The 16,895-nt window shown below is 44.4% G+C and overlaps 3 protein-coding genes and 1 long non-coding RNA gene across 4 annotated transcripts; 2 read left to right on the forward strand and 2 right to left on the reverse strand.

Annotated features, from left to right (window-relative positions):
- Window positions 1–3,786: 3,786 nt before the first annotated feature.
- LOC146701148 (uncharacterized) lies at window positions 3,787–5,490 on the reverse strand. Its single transcript, XM_085469302.1, has 3 exons — window positions 5,260–5,490; window positions 4,515–5,220; window positions 3,787–3,950 (listed from the first exon to the last, which is right to left on the reverse strand). The coding sequence occupies exons 1-3, from the start codon at window positions 5,488–5,490 to the stop codon at window positions 3,787–3,789; spliced, it is 1,101 nt and encodes a 366-aa protein (XP_085325428.1).
- Window positions 5,491–10,275: 4,785 nt separating this feature from the next.
- On the forward strand, window positions 10,276–12,022 carry LOC146701149 (uncharacterized). Its single transcript, XM_085469303.1, has 5 exons — window positions 10,276–10,376; window positions 10,487–10,718; window positions 10,815–10,952; window positions 11,075–11,134; window positions 11,849–12,022. Exons 1-5 carry the CDS (start codon window positions 10,291–10,293, stop codon window positions 12,020–12,022), a joined length of 690 nt encoding a protein of 229 aa, XP_085325429.1. The 5' UTR covers window positions 10,276–10,290.
- Window positions 12,023–12,588: 566 nt separating this feature from the next.
- LOC146701150 (uncharacterized) lies at window positions 12,589–13,524 on the forward strand. Its single transcript, XR_014922140.1, has 2 exons — window positions 12,589–13,102; window positions 13,277–13,524. It is a non-coding gene; the product is annotated as an uncharacterized LOC146701150 (long non-coding RNA).
- A 1,989-nt stretch (window positions 13,525–15,513) lies between these two features.
- LOC146701151 (uncharacterized) lies at window positions 15,514–16,163 on the reverse strand (the record flags this gene model as incomplete). Its single annotated transcript, XM_085469304.1, has 1 exon — window positions 15,514–16,163. A coding segment is annotated over exon 1 (615 nt), but the record flags the coding sequence as incomplete, so codon positions are not given.
- Between the last annotated feature and the right edge of the window lie 732 nt (window positions 16,164–16,895).

The following is a 16,895-nucleotide window of genomic DNA, read 5'->3' on the forward strand; positions in this document are numbered from 1 at the left end:
TAAATTCATATCTTCCTACGAGGGCCTTAAGATCCTCCTCACAGTCATTGTTGGTTCAGCCCAGATCTCGCTTGAAGTCTAGAGGTGATCGAGCGTTCGCTCTAGCTGCACCTGAGCTGTGGAACAGTCTCCCGATTGGCATCCGGGCGTCTGATTCTATTCAATCTTTTAAATCACGGCTTAAAACATATCTGTTTGAACTTGCTTTTCCTACCAGTTAATTTCTCGCCTTGCTTCTAGTGTGTTGTTCTAATGTTCTAATGTGTCTGGTTGTTTTGCGTTGTCCTGTGCTGTCAATGTTTTCCATCACTGTGTTTGATGGTTCAGCTTTACAGCTTTACTCTGCTATAGCTCTGTGCTATAGTTTATTCTTATTAGTGGTTTTTACCTGTGAACATAATCTCACACTATATGACTCTGACGTTATAGTCTTAATTATTTTATTATTTTATTGTTGCGTTGCCTATGTCCTCTATCACTGTGTATGATGGTACAGTTCTCTTGCTGCTACAGCTGTGTGCTATTGACTGTTCCTATTAGTGGTTTTTACCTGTGAACATAATCCCACACCTATATGATTCTGATGTTTTAGTGTAAATCATTTTATTGTTTTATTGTTTCATGTAAAGCACTTTGGCATGCCCCGGGCTTTTAATGTGCTCTATAAATAAAGATTGTTGTTGTTGTTGTTGTTGTAGAAAATCATCAGGTGTAACAAAGGCAGAGATGTTAGAGGCACGTTCAGTTAAAGGGACCTGCCAGTAACCTTTAAGAAGATCTAACTTTGAGACATACTGAGCAGTCCCAATACTGTCCACACAATCCTCAACTCTTGGGAGAGGATGTGAGTCAGCCACAGTCACAGAGTTCACCTTCCGGAAGTCTGTAATAAAACGGGGCGAGCCATCTGGCTTAGATTCCACTATACAAGGCGAGCTCCAGGGGCTTTGACTGGGCTTCGCTAAGCCATGTTGCAGCAGATAGTCAGCCTCCTGTTTCATGAGCAAGCGCTTATGGGGGCTGGCTCGATAAGGATGCTGCTTAATAGGTTTAGCTCCCTGGACATCGATGTCATGCTCCAGCACCGTAGTGGAAGTTGGCACATCCCCGAATAAACAGGGGTGTTCCCTAATCAAGGCAATTATGTCTTCTTGCTGCTCTGAAAACAGATGCTCAAGCAAACGCGGCAATGCCTTTAGCATTTCAGAGTTAGGCAGGCGGGGTCTAGAACAGGTGGGATAACGTAGTTTTAACCCATCAACCTCGTCCACCCCTCCTTCCTCTAGGTGGCTTGAGGCTACAATAGGAGCACAGAACCCCGCAGGCTCTGGCGTTGACCGAGGATGGTACAGTTTCAACATGTTTATGTGACAGACGCGTGTTTTGCGTCTGCGGTCGGGAGTGCAAATTACATAATCTGTCTCCCCTCTCTTTTCACAAACTTTAAAGGGGCCACTATACCTAGCAGACAAGGCTGAGCCTGGAACAGGCAAGAGCACAAGAACCTGGTCCCCCACCTGAAAGGTTCTTTTAACAGAAGCCTTATCATAATGGCGTTTCATCTTTCCCTGTGAAGCGGCAAGGTGCTGTTTAGCCAGAGCGTTGGCTTGATTCAAACGCTCACGGAAGTGCTTTACATAACTGCTGACATTCACTTTGAAGACCCCATGTGGGCTTAAAAACGCCTCTTTCAGAGCTTTGAGGGGTCCCCATGGCCTATGGCCAAATACCAGCTCAGAAGGACTAAAACCAAGTGACTCCTGAACGGCGTCACGGGCAGCAAATAACACAAATGGAACACCCTCATCCCAGCTCTTTTCACTCTCCAGGCAGTATTTGCGTAGCATCGTCTTTAAGGTCTGGTGCCACCGCTCTAATGCACCCTGCGATTCAGGATGATACGCAGAGGACACGACATGCTTGACACCTAGAGTGCTAGCCACTTGGTTGAACAACTTAGACTGAATGTTTGAGCCCTGGTCGGTCTGTATGACCTTTGGCAAGCCAAACACTGAAAAGAATGTTGTCAACGCCTTAACGACTGCTTTTGCTGTAACCTTATGTAACGGGACAGCCTCGGGGAAACGGGTAGCTGCACACATGATTGTGAGAAGGTATTGCTTTCCTGATTTTGTTCTAGGTAGTGGACCCACACAGTCTACTATGACATGGTCAAATGGCTGATCCACTACAGGAATGGGACACAACGGAGCCAGGGGTATGACCTGATTAGGTTTACCTGCAACCTGACATACATGGCAACTGTTGCAAAATTTAGAAACATCACGCTTCATACCAGGCCAAAAGAAATGTTTTAATAGTAGCTGGTATGTTTTCGTGATGCCCAAGTGTCCCGACCACTGGCTTTCATGGGCAAGGGCCAGGATCTTTTGCCGGTACACAGAGGGAACTACAATCTGCTTGACCTTACTCCAATCTGCACCTTCTGCACCGGGTGGAGACCACTGACGCATTAGAACATCATGTTCTACAAAATAGGCTTGTTGCTCTTTCTCGACTTGCTCAGCACTTACCGTACGTTTGAAACAGCTCTGTAGTGTTTCATCAGCTAATTGAGCTGCTGATAGCTGGTCTCTAGTCAAGGGCAGCAAAGAGACCTTAGGAAATGGATCAGGCTCCTCAGGTTTCACAGAGTCTGGGGGTGACAGAACATTGTTTCTGTTAGTGGGCACATCATTCTCCCCGGAAAATGAGGACATCAACACAGAATCAGAGAGGGCAATATCAGTATCTTTACGAGCTTGTGCTCGAGTAATTGCACAGGCTGGATACAGCCTAGGGCTGGGCGATATGACCCAAAATTCATATCTCGATATTTTTTAGCTGGATGGCGATATAAGATATATATCTCGATTTTTTTTTTTAAAGCCATAAGTTAAGAACAAAAAGAGAGTTCTTAGTCACACTGTGTCCCAGATGTCACACGGGCACTTTTATTTACATACAGCGTAGATGTATATGAAGAAATTACTCAAAAAAAATTATCAGCATTTATTAAATAATCATGGTCCATAAATAAAAGAAAACAATGTTGTTTTTGTGCATAACAAAAAGCTCACAATTGTGCAGTCAAAATGTAAACTAATAGACGCTGAGCGTAATAAGAAAGAGACAGATTTCACAGCTGCACCACGTCTCTGAACAAGTGCCATTTGTGGTCCTTATACACACACAGTACATATCACTCCGCGAGGCTCCTCCCCGGTAGCCGTAATCCTCCGACATCAAGCCGTGCAGCTCCGTAGCTTAGCAAAGTCATATTAAAACTTTTGTTGACAGATTGCTGAGCGCTGTGTACCACATAAAATCGGTTCGCGGTCAGTAAGCACAACCAGAATTCATACATAAGGCGCACTGTCGAGTTTTGAGAAAATGAAAGGATTTTAGGCCGTGCAGCCCCTCCTGGCTGCATGTCGTTAGCGCGGTTAGCTCGTTAGCGTGGTTAGCTCGCTAACACGTTGACGCCGTCCAGCCCCACGCACGGGGCCACCCGCTGTAACTCGCTAACGGAGATTTTCCGCTTTCATCTTGTCATTGCCTGCAGGTGAAGCTATGGGGGAGGCGGAGTTGTGTTCAGTGAAGGAGAGGCGAGGCAGAGTAACGTTGCGTAGAGACAAAAGTGGACGAAAGACAGGCAAACCTGCGGCTCCACAAGTATAATTATAACATAACATAGACTATATCGATATAAACGATATTGCCACATCTTATATCTCGTATGAAAATATATCGATATTTTTAAAAAACTCGATATATCGCCCAGCCCTAATACAGCCCAGGGTGCATAGAAACATCAGAGGCTTTCTGATTCAGGGGGTTGTCTAAAACCTCCAGACGAGGGAGCACTACCCCTCCTGCGATATCATTGCCCAACAGCATGGCCACACCCTCTATTGGCAAGGCCGGGCAAACAGCAACAGGGAAAAATCCTGTAGCAAGGTTTGATTTAATAAAAATTCTGTGAACTGGTCTGGGAGCGTAACCCGTCTCTATCCCCCGTAGAACAGAATTAAAACCACATTCACTTTCAGCAGAAAATGGTAATACACTTGAGAGGATGACAGTTTGAGAACCTCCAGTGTCCCTTAAAATACGCACAGGTTTTAACTCAGATGGATTGTCTGTTAGCGATACTGAGCCATCAAAAATGAATGGTTCGAAACAGGGGTCGGGCACCCTACCATCACAACCATGGACCTCATGACGGGCCTCAGCTTTTACAAAACCCACCCCTTTGGGTTGCTGAGCATTTGATGTTTTGCGTTTTAAGGCTAAACAGTCAGCAATCACATGTCCAGTTTTATGACAGTAAAAACATTCACGGTTTTCCCTAGACCCAGACACTTTAGCTGTGTGGCGCTGTTGCACAGGGCTAACCCGTGGCTTCTCACTGTCAGTAAACGAGGCTTTATGAGTGAGTACAAACTCATCAGCAAGAACAGCAGCAGATGCGAGTGACGTCACTTTCTGTTCATTCAAATATAGCACAATACGCTCAGGAATGCACTTCTTAAAATCCTCTAACAAAACTAATTCGCGCAGAGCGTCATAGTCACTCGCCTTTGAAGCAACACACCACTTATCAAAGAGAACCCCCTTTTCTCTTGCAAACTCCACATAAGTTTGAGTTGGCAATTTCTTTTGCTGGCGAAACCTCTGCCTATAGGCCTCGGGAACTAGCTCATATGCCTGCAAGACAGCTGTTTTAACGCACGCGTAATCTAAACTGTCCTTTAAAGAAAGTGCAGCCACCACCTCTTGGGCTTTGCCGGACAGTTTGCACTGTAGCAAAAGAGGCCAAATCTCACTAGGCCACTGCAGCGCGCCAGCGATATGTTCAAATGCTGCAAAGTATGTATCAACCTCAGTTTCTCTAAAAGTGGGCACTAAAGAAATGCACTTATTAATTTTAAAAGCAGAAGCGGACGAGGAGGTGGGACCGGAATTGTCAGCAGAGACAGATGAGGCTTGAGACTGAGACTCCAGCTCAAGCTTTCGGAGCCTAACGGCTTTGTCTGCCTCTATTTCCAGCCTTCTTATTTCGAGCTGAACCCGCCTGTTCTGAGCCTTCTCCTCAGCCTCCAATTGGAGACGTGCCAGCCGCACCTTCAGCCGAGCTCCTTCTCTGCCTTCTGAACTCCCAGAAGAGAGTGGGTCATAGCGAGGAAGCGTGTGCGGCGTTTTTCCCCGCTCATCCCCCTCACCATCCCCACTAGAACCATTTTGGCCCTCTTCAACTACGGCAGCTTGGCTTGGCACACCAGAGACAGGTGAAACAGGCACTTGAAGCACACCAGCTCCCACCAACTTGTCCACCACTAAGGCTTTTATATCACACTTACGGAGGGTTTTTGAAACCTGCAGCTGAAAGTGATCCACAATTTGCAGCAAATCATTTTTGCGACAGCTATTAATAATCTCAAGAGATGGGGCAGCTATAAAGTGCTGTAAACAAAACGCAGCCGACATAGTGCTTAACCTATTTAAACCCCTTTTCTTCTTCTCCTTTTTTTTTTATTTTTATTTTTTTTGTTTAACCCCCACTCCCAGGAACAAAGACCCCCTATGAGGTATCCCGGACGAGCCCCCACTTATGTTACGACCCCCTCTGCTAGGCGTCAGGGAGGGAGTAACATACACGAGCCCCCCAACACAAAACTGAGTAAAGCAAAAGGTTTTAATTCCAAACTTTAAACAGAAAACCGACAGGGCTGTGCAACAGACCACTGGGCAGACAATTATTACATAAAGAAAGAACAGTCACGAGTAAAAGTTAAAGGGTAACTAAGGCAGGCTGGCCGCACACAAAATAAAAGCTAGGGTTTTAACTAAGGCAAGCCAGCTTCACGCAATCCTACTCACAGCCAGCTAGCAGCTCAAAACTCTAATCAGGCTAGGTTTAAAGCATGCACCAAGGTTCGACAAAGGTCAGCAATATGAATAAGTTCAACAAAGATCGACGAGGGAGGCATGAAGGGCAAACTGCATGTTCAGTCCTAAGCAGCCGCCACTGAGTGAAGGACCTCCAGCCTTTTGTAGCCACAGGTGGGTACGATCAGCCACTGATTGCCTCTTGGAGCATCATGGGATCCCGGGGCAGCCAATCGTCCGTGTGGTCTGGCACACTTCATTCTGCATAAGTGAGGGTTGGCACGGGTCTCCCAGTAACCAATCACACACGAGTCCTGGAACACATTGATTTAGCTAGAGGAAGGCGGGGCCACCTGAGGCCGGAGGCCGTAACAATAACGACGGACCAGTACAGCGTGGGCATCACTGCAGCCGCAGCACCAATCCATCTGTTGAGCTCCTGACGGGGGATTTCTTTAAATCACCCCGTAGTTCTTCAGCTAAGACACCTGAGTTAGAAAACACAAACACTGCAGTTGTCTTTACACGCGTGGGCAGTGACGCACACTCTGCGACCTGCGTCTCATCACTGCCTGCGTTCTTTATTTATACTTGTCTTATGTCTCTGCCTAAGCAGCTCAAAGGCTCAAAAGTTTGGTTATACTTTATGAGACAGGATGACAACAGGGCAATACTTGCAAAGTACAGATTTCATCAAAGGGAGGAAACACTACGAATATGCAAAAGCATTTGCTCAAAAAACATGCGATTGCTTTTAACGAATGTTGTGTTTTTGATCCGCTCCGGACTAGCGAAGCTCAACGCAACAGCAGCGGTAGCGTTTCCACGTCCTCTCCCGTTAATACTGCAGGTAACTAATCAACTAGCATTGCATATTATGTTAGCGCGATTTACCTTATTACAAAACCTGCTATTCCCATATGGAAAAGATATATATAAATCTTATAAAGTTTTTATCTGTCTTGTATGAAACTTGTATGAAAAGCATACAAGAGTGAAAACACATATAATATCCCTTGAAAAATTATATAATGAAACTTGTATGTTTACTTATCATAGTTATCATAGTTCTATTTCTCTCTCTTCGAGGAATTCTCAGACAGCTCTCAATCTGATAATGTGTAGCTTGCTCATCAGCTCAGAAAAAAAAAACGCAACGCAACCTCACAGTGGTCGCATGCTTTGCCACACAGTGGCAAAGTCTTGCACTTTCATATTCAATTCAGCTTCTCCATCATGTACTTTTAGATGTTTCATACAGGGTTCAGCATATTAGTTGTTTTCACAGGTGTGCTCTATATCTCAACAATGGCTCATAATAAGACGACAGGCTTTCACACAGGTCAAGTGCCTCTATGCACATTATTAGTTTAAATATTTGCCTATATCGCTTCACCTCATATGTCATTATACTGAATTTGAGCAACCCCTAAGCTTAATGCAGATTACTTTTAGCAATTATCCACCTCAATTAAATCTATGGTCTGGCACACAGGCTGTTGTCGATCAGGGCAAGCTAAAGAATAAACATTGTGTCAGCAAGGGGTGGGGGGAAAGCCATTCACCAAAGCACATCTCAAGTGCTGCTGATGTGGGCTGGCCTTCTCCGCACGCTCTTCAAGGCTGGTGTGTTTTCTGAAAACTTCTAACATTTGAATCTCTTCCATTTATAAGCCTGCGATTAACCGCACGGCTCAGGTCCGCGTGAAACCCGCGCGACCGTGCTCGCGTGAACGCGCGCAGCTAAGGAGCCGTCGCTCTCTTTCGTTTTTATTTAAATACTTTGTGCTGCCAGGAGCAAAGTCCAGCAACGTCTGTCTCCCTCCGACTCACTCTTGGTTGCTTAGGAACCCATGATAACAACAGACAACAACAACAGCTGCTGACGTCACAGACCACGTGTTCTGCTCCGCACACACTCACACAACAACAACAACAACGACGACAACAACGACAACGACAACAACACAAAATAGGCCTAATCCGGACTCGCACCGGACCGCTCGGGACACTAACCCAATCTTTCGGGACCCTCACCCAATTCTGGGACCCTCACCCAGTTCTGAGACCCTCACCCAATTTTGAGACCCTCACCCAGTTCTGGGACCCTCACCCAGTCGCGCGACAAAACCCAATGAAGGGACGCTCGGGACACACACCCAGGGTGATTTCAAAACCGGACACACACCGGACGCTTAGGCCTTTGGGCGATTTTACCAAAAACTCTTTTTCGGGACACTAACCCAGTTCTGCGGTTATAGATTCGCTCTCTCAACTTACTTGGTGTTGCTTAGCGTGTAATATCAGCCTCGGATCCCGCCGATCGTCACTCATCAAGGAGAAAAGACAGACAGTTAATCCACAGGAACTTCCTGGCTGACGTCAGTCTTTCAACGTGTCCCTCCTCCCCTCGGTGAATGCAGATTCCAGGGCTCCGGCATCGAAGGACCAATTAATGATAGGTTTGTAGCTTGAACCTATTCGCTGGAACGTTGAAGACAATATAATTACACCGCAAGCAAGACACGAAGTAGGCAAAGTTCTTCATGTTTCTCGTGCACGGGAGAGAACCGGACAGACGCCGTTCCTTCGCTTGACCCCAGTTGCTCTCGACCGTTCTCCCGTAACACCGCTCTTTTATTGAGGTTACATGAATATGCATAGGTTCATTAACATATGACGTCTACATACACACAAAGAGTACCGTGTGTGTGTGTGTGTGTGTGTACTGCTGATCAAAGGGTCCTATAACATAAAAGCACAAACGCAAACATCCTTGGTCAGGAAGAGGGTAGCCTCCCCCTCACCCTAGATGGTTCACCCTAGATAACATGGTGAGGAAGTCCAGCAGTTAAAGCACTTAGACTAGAACAGACGTAGCTACGTTAATCCTACCATAAAACAATAAGACAAGGTACGACCTCTCTCGTGCTCCCAGAGTGCTCTCTAATACACACAAAGTTTGCAGACTATCACTACACAATTGATTATACACCTCTAAGCATATATGGTTAAATATTTCTAAGCATAAATGACAATCAACAATACAAAACCTAAGAGTATACTTACTAAAAAATATATGAATGTAATGAGAAAGTGGCCACTTTCATGAGTAAATCATGTAAGCCTTATATGATTTATATATGATTTACTCATGAAAGTGGCCACTTTCATGAGTAAATCATTTAAGCCTTATATGATTTATATATGATTTACTCATGAAAGTGGCCACTTTCATGAGTAAATCATGTAAGCCTTATATGATTTATATATGATTTACTCATGAAAGTGGCCACTTTCATGAGTAAATCATATATGTTTTTACTATTTCTTTTCCATATGGGTTACTTTGCGTTGCATTAAGATAACCATGACGAGTCTGTCTGGCTCAGATGCTGGCAGTTCTCGCTGCAGTCTACGGGTGGCTTCTCCTTTCACAGAGGCAGGGAAAAGTAAAATGACACAGGCCAGGATAGACGAATGTCACCGAGCACTGACTAAGTTTGTTGTAAAAGGCTTGCACCCTTTTGCCACAGTAGATGCCCCCGAGTTTCGGTAAGTGAATGTGTTTAATTGTAGGCTAAGTCAGGGAATGTCAAAGTTGCATTTTATCCTCTTACCAGATGTTTCATCCGTTTCCATTTCTATATCTTTTAGAGAAATGATAAAGACTCTGAACCCTAAGTACAAAACCCCAAACAGAGACAGTTTAACCAACCACTTGATCCCTGCTTGGTATGCAGTCAAAAAGGCAAATCTGATTTCTCTGCTGAAACACGTTGAAGGCAGCCATCACTGCAGATGGATGGACAAGTTTTTGTCAAGATCATTACCTCACAGTAACGCTGCATTATGTCAGGAATGGCCAGACTCATGAAAAAGTCCTCAAAACCAAACCACCGGGCACAGACAGGGACAGCTGTAGCAGAGGAGATTGATGAGATCTTGGAGGAGTATGGTATCAAAGACAAGGTTGTGGCAGCCACTGTTGATAATGCGGCCAACATGGATGTAGCTGTCAAAAAGCTACAAATTCTCAAGTTTCCATACTTTGCACACACCCTGAACCTTGGAGCTCAGAAGCTCTACAACTGTGCTGCCATTTCCAACTGGGCGGCAAGAATTCGCTCTGTGATTGTATGGATGAAGAGGTCCCACATGGCAAAAGTGGTCCTGAAGGAGAAGCAAGAGTTGCTCAGTAAGCATAATGAATATTTTTTTTAAGATTGTGTATATTATAATCATTAGATCATGATCAAATTAAATTTATAAACTAAGATATGTGGGACCATATGGGACCTTACATTAGCATTTAAGTTGAGAACGTGTTACCCCTCAGAGCTGCCCAAGCATATGCTGCTCCTAGATGTAAAGACCAGATGGAACTCTTTGTATTTGATGATGGAGAGATTCTGCGAGCAGTTTCCTGCCATCCAGGCTGGAGCCATCGATCCACGTATAAGAAAGTCCATAGAAAAGGAAAGGTGAGTGGTATTGAAAAATAATCATAACATGGCTTAATTTGGACTCAGGTTTTATTTTTGTTTGTTTTATGCAACATATCTGTTGTATTTTTGCTTTGTTGATATTGCAGACTGGCTACAATGGGCAATGATGACTTAAGAAAAGCAGAGGAGTTTGTGGTACTCTTGCGGAAGCACTACACCTCCACACTAGCAGTGTCCAGTGACAAAAGTCCGACCTGTGGTGAGATTTTGCCCATCCTGCAAAAGCTACAGCAACACTACACCGTACAAGAAGATGACTCTGCCTTCACAAGGAGCATAAAGTACAACATTTGGAAAGATCTTTCCAAACGATACCAGGTACAATTGATGATTTATTTATCATAAATAAAATAACAGTTATAATACTGAAGGATTGTCATGATGTCACATTTTCCTCCCTCTTAAAAATTTAAGAATGCTGATATCAAGAGCTTCCTGGAGGAGGCCACAATCTTGGACCCCCGATTTAAATCCAAAGTGGATAAGGATGAAGTCTGTTACAGGATCAGGGAAGCAGCAACTGCAGCAAAGACAGAGGCAGGAGCAGATGAGGTATTTCAATATGACGGTGTCTGTCACTGTAGCACATTTCCATTGTGAGAGTGAGACCTTTCATCTATGGATCTGTGGTACTTAGTTTGATTTGTTTGTTTATTTGCCACTTTCTACTCAAGCACCTGGAGCAAGGAGACACACAGGGAGAGCTGTTCAAAGACGAGGATGAAGAAGACTGTGTAAGTTTAGTTCATTGTGATGATAATTTAAATGTCATCATCATCATCAACTTTTATTCGCCACATGCAGTGAAATGAACCCGCCCCCGACCTTACACACACAACACAGACATCACATGCGGATACAAGTCAGAGAGCGGTTGCATTACAGAAAAACCACTGAAATGTACACTACAATGGGAAAGTACAAGAGGAAAAAACAGAGACCTCTACTCATGCTGGGCTACAGGAGGACAGCATGAGAACAGGAAACAAAAAAACTCCTCTGCACAAAAAAAGCACATAAATGGCCACAGCACAACATTATAGAGCACGTGACCAGCAACAGGGTTGGGTAGGGAAAAGGAGTAATCCCAGGCAACACAGCAGCCATCCTGCCACTGCGCCGACTCACCAGCGCGGGCTCAGACCCGCCGTGTTCCCAGGAGGCAACAAGCATCGAAGGCATTGGAAGGGGAGGGGGGATGTGTGAGTGCTTATCAGTGTAAGTGTATGTGTGTGCGTGTCCATAGTTCAGCTGAGACAGTGTCCTTCGCCCTATCAGGCTAAGTAAACAGTCTGCTAGCCAACCCAGGTGGCGTTGCATGGAATGGGAAGAATAGTCATCACACAGTCGTTATCAGGGAGTTTTTGTTCGGCTCCAGCCTTGGGCCGTGCAGCTGGCGCCGTGGTGTTCGCATGTTGATGTTGTTGATTTTTCTTTTATGCGAGCAGCTCAGGAGAATTTCAAAGCTGATCTTTAACGGTGTGTTCACACCGAACGCGATAGAAGCAGGCGGAGCGTCAGGCTTACATGTAAAGTCAATGGAAAGGCGCGCTGACCCGCGATTGCGGCTCCCGCGAAAACTCGGAAGCAGATTTGCGTCGCGAAAACGCGAAAACGCCTGAAACGCGCGTGAGTGTAGCGCGTTTCAGGCGTTTGACTCGCGAAAAAAACCACGCGCGTGAGTTTATGTGTTGCATTTTGTGCATACACGCGTTTCGCGTCCCCCGCTCGAGTTGGAAAAATCTGAACTCCAGCGTCAAATCGCGCCGCGACAACCAATCAGGAGCCTGGTGACGTGGCTGTTACCTAGTTCAAAGGGGCAGATCCAGCCAAAACCCTTTATTCTTCAATAGAAGGAAGGCTAATCAATGCCGTAGCAAACAACCCGGAGCCGTACGACATCAGCTGCTTTCTGGACTGAGACAGGAATATAAAGGACCGAGCTTGGAGGAAGATATGTAAAGAGATCGGGCAACCTGGTAAGTTCATTCATTTTTCTTAAGTTTTCTCTAAAGTTTTCACTGACCCGGGGAAGCCGCACAAAAGCTAGCAAGCCACCGCTATTTTCCCACTGACGTACAAATACCGTTCTGCTTTTAGGCATGTTGTCATTTAAGAATATATTTTATTGTTTATTAATAAACAGCACACAGTGGTCCCGCTGTTCATCTGTCACTGCCTCTTTTTTTTTGATTTTCTTTTTCTTTTTTTTGCACCGTACAGCATTGCATTCTGCAGCCTGATTGACAAATCTCCTGCGCTTGCCAAATTTATCATGTTTGGTTTTGATAACCATCACGTCCAATAGAAAAAACAGCACAAAAACACCCATAACTATGAGCCTCATTCGGAAATAGACACCTGCACCGCGAGGGAAAAAGGCGCACGAAAGTGGCAGGCAGATGAAGACAAACCGCGGCATAATAATACTTTTACGTTTTGCAATCTACAAAGGTTTGCACTTTGAGAATCAATTGTGAGAACTGTGACCAATGTTCATGTGTGTGTGTGGAAAACAGTGTATAAAGTGCGTGGCCAGGGGCTAGTTATTCTGAGAACCCCTGCTGCAATAAATGAGGGACCACTGTCTACTCTATGATTATTATATTCAACCTGTTAACATTTAATACTGTATTGATAGAACGAACTGATTCTGCAGCAGAGCATCCCCAGTCCCTGAGCTCCTGCTGCTGCACCCACAGGTATGTACAGCAAGCACTGATACCTTTTTAGTCGGTGGGTTCCCTTGTGATCACCTTTACTAAAGATCTACAACCAATCTGATTATATCCTGTTTTTGGTTTGTTTTTTTCAATGTTGAAATTAAAATCTAGTAGCAGCCTTCTCATTTCTTTGTGTTTTGTGCTGTTTTACAGGCCCACAGGGGAGGACGGCTCCGAGGCAGATGAGGGACGGGTCCCAGGACGGTCCATCGGTGGTGGAGCTGGAGCCACACCAGTCTCCAATGGAGCATTTCCTCCTCAGCCTGGTTCCTACTCTGGAGAGCAGCTGGTCCTTTTTATTCCTGTCTCTCTGTAAATACTTATATTTTATATATTTATGTTTAATGTATTTCTGTGTGAGAATTTTAATATTATTTCAAATAAATTTTTATAATGACTAATGTCTCAGTTCTACTACACAGCAAATGTTGGCACACGACTTGACACATGTAGAATTTATTTCATATTATACTAATGACAAAATATACTGATACAGTGGGATGCAGAAGTTTGGGCAACCTTGTTAATAGACATCATTTTCCTGTATAAATCGTTGGTTGTTACAATAAAAAAATACCAGTTAAATATCATACAGGAGACACACACAGTGATATTTGAGAAGTGAAAAGAAGTTTACTGGATTTACAGAAAGTGTGCAATAATTGTTTAAACAAAATCAAGCAGGTGCATAAATTTGGGCACCACAAAAAAAGAAATGAAATAAATATTTAGTGTATATCAATGTGTGTGTCTCCTATATGATATATGGGGTGCCTTTGTCTGGACGTGCTTCCCATCCAGAGCTGCACAGCACAGAGGGAAGTTCCAGCGCTCCTGGAATCCCTCTGTGATGGACCGCCAGTCTCCAGGTGAAGGCACAGCCATGAAGTCGTCCACTAGACAGTCCCAGATGGCCGTCGCTGCCTGGGGGGTGATCTGACACACCGACTCTGTAACTGAACGCTTGGTGCTGAAGGAGTCCGCGGTGACAAGGAACCTGGACAAAATTGTTCAAAATCAGTATTATGTGTACTGCAGTTACAAAATACATTATTCAAATTCCAAAATACTTTTGTGATGTCAGATTTAAATCACAAAACTTAAATCTTACATAAAACCTTTTGTAATTATAAGGATAATTACAAAATGTATATTAGATCATATCTAAAACAGTTGTGTTTTATTTTATCTTTAACATATCATAATTTGATTGGTAGCAACTTTTGCCACTACAGTGAGCCAATCACTCATAATTCCTAAACATATCAATCAGGCAGGAATGAAGTAAGACATTAATAGAAATAAAGAGTTGGATGTTGACATGTAGCCCTTTCCTTGCTTAAATCATTAATATTTTTGAAAAATTAATCTGTGATAAGACAGCTTATCAAGATAGAACCATGTAACTAAAGATGAACCAAACTGTTCACAGTTTTATCTAACTCTGTTTTAATAAAGGCTGGTGACCCCTGTATAGAGTCTGACAGCTGCAGGGATTATATACAAATATTCAACTATCCCAGAATTAAACCAGGTCTAAATAAAAAGGAGTGAGTATCACTACAAGGTTAACTCAGTGGTGCTAATGCTACAGTTTGATATCAGCAAACACCGAGCGCATACATTGATAGGACACCACAGCCATGCTATCATTGCAAACACTGATAACAGCATAAATCGAATTAAATCGGGGCTTGATGAGAGCTTCTGAGTATCACTAGAAATATTACAAACAGTCGTCTTTGTACCACAGTTTGCTTTCAGTAAACACCGAGAGCATTCACTGTTAGCATAGCACATCCATGTTAGCAGTGTATAAATGGATGGTTTAGCATATATTAGCACAGGTATCAATAAAGGACTACCGTATTAAACACTTTTACTAACCTCAGGCAGACGGACAGGCGCTCTGCAGGTGGGATTGAGCGCCTGTAATTGGTGTCTAGGCGGGCGATTCTGGGACCGACGCGGGACAGCAGGTCCTCAAACTGGCCGAGTGAATGACGGTGATAGCGCTGGAATCGGCCGTCATCCAGGCGCAGCTCCTGGAGCAAGTGGTGAAACTCACTAAACTGCTCACGCCTCTGGAGGACCTGATGGACCCAGGTACGGCAAGGATGTCCTTTACGCCGCTACTCTGCTCTCCACAGTAAATAGAGAAGGGAGACTCTCTCTTCAAGCGCTAGCTCGACAGCTGCCATCTTGCAAAGATACCGGTCTTGCAAAACTTCCTCCCACATCCCTCCCACATTTCCGGTTCACGCGCGTTAAAATATGATATTTTGGGGCGCGATGGATTTTTCTTGGACACGCGTAGAGGTGCGAATGTGCACGCGTCAAGTTAGGGGCGTTTGGGGCTTTTTTCACGCGCCCATCGCGTTCGGTGTGAACACACCGTAACACTCTGACACTGGTCTCTCAATTTCCCGTTGTAGAGCCGCGAGCCTCCCCATGATGGCATCAAACTTCTGGTCCGTGGTGTTGTCATTCTTCTGATTCTGAGACCCCACAACTGCAGTGAGCCGTTCGGTGATGTGATCCAACTTTCGCTCAAGGGTCTCATTTTGAGCAGGCCTCTCTCTGATGTATCCCATCATATGCTCAATGGTGTTATTTTGAGTCTTCACGGCAGCTGTAAGCGTCTCCAAGGTGTTAACCATGCTGCGTTCGGTGTGAGAGGTCGCGCCTCGTCCCATCGCTTCAATTCCAGCGGGCAGCCTTGGGGGGGTTTGAACAGCCGGTTCCGCTCTCTTAATTCTCCGATAAGCCAGGGCCAAGCCAGCTCCGATCAGCAAGAACCCTGTTATCATGGTTCCGAATAGATAGATATCTTCAGCGTCCTCAATCGACAATCCCGCCAGGCACATGATCCTCCAGTTCTGCCACCCGTCCATCGTGTATCCAGCAGGGAAAGTCCCTCCAGGGCACTCGGGCTCTCCCGAACCCAGACTTCTCATTGAGAAAAGGGTGTCAATAGCATTCAGAGACCAGTTGATCAAATCCATAATTCTCTTTTAGGTTTTAGAGAACGACAGTGAGAGACTGTTCGAGGGAAAGTAATACACACGAGACAAGACAAGGACACAAGAGGCTAAGCAGGGAAGATAAGGGGAAGGAGGAGGAGAAAAGTGCGACCGCCTTCGCCAAGAGCCAAACGGATTGCTAATTTTTTGCTTAATTTTTTATCATGTCCATTTAATAAGTCCAGAAAGATCACGTATCCTTCCTGAAAAAGCAGATATGCTTATATTTCTGCAAAATAATTTTTAATTCTCCATAGTTGATGGATGCAGAATTGCACAGTGCACAGTTCCATTGGACTTGAGTTGATTGTATTTTTTGCTGGCTGATATAGTTTTATTTTTGAGTGCCCAGCTCATATATACTTTTAAAAAGGAGAGTGTGAATGTTACTGGACTTTCTTGTGTAATTGCCACTGAATAATTTATGTTATACTTTGTTATTGCTATAACAGAATATTTATTTCATTATTATTTGCAACTTCTTTTTTTCTGGGGTCCTTGTGGCCCCCCATCGAGGAGCAGTAGGCTGTGGATCGCTTAAGATCTCACTGTTGGGTTTGTAAGGTCATGCTACTCCTACATTTCTGTCTTGTTCAAAGATAAGATATAAAACAATATTATTATTGTACAATAATATTGAATGGGTTGCATTGTTGTATTTTGTCATGTTTCTCAGGTCTTTGTCTGAATTTCTACGAACATTATTGCTAAGGATTGTCTTATTGCATTGGAGTCACACTGGGTTAAAT

Source organism: Copadichromis virginalis, linkage group LG9 (genome assembly GCF_057382275.1).
Source record: "Copadichromis virginalis isolate Kocher_CV1m ecotype Utaka linkage group LG9, C_Virginalis_male_GT1.1, whole genome shotgun sequence".
Classification (NCBI taxonomy): domain Eukaryota; kingdom Metazoa; phylum Chordata; class Actinopteri; order Cichliformes; family Cichlidae; genus Copadichromis; species Copadichromis virginalis.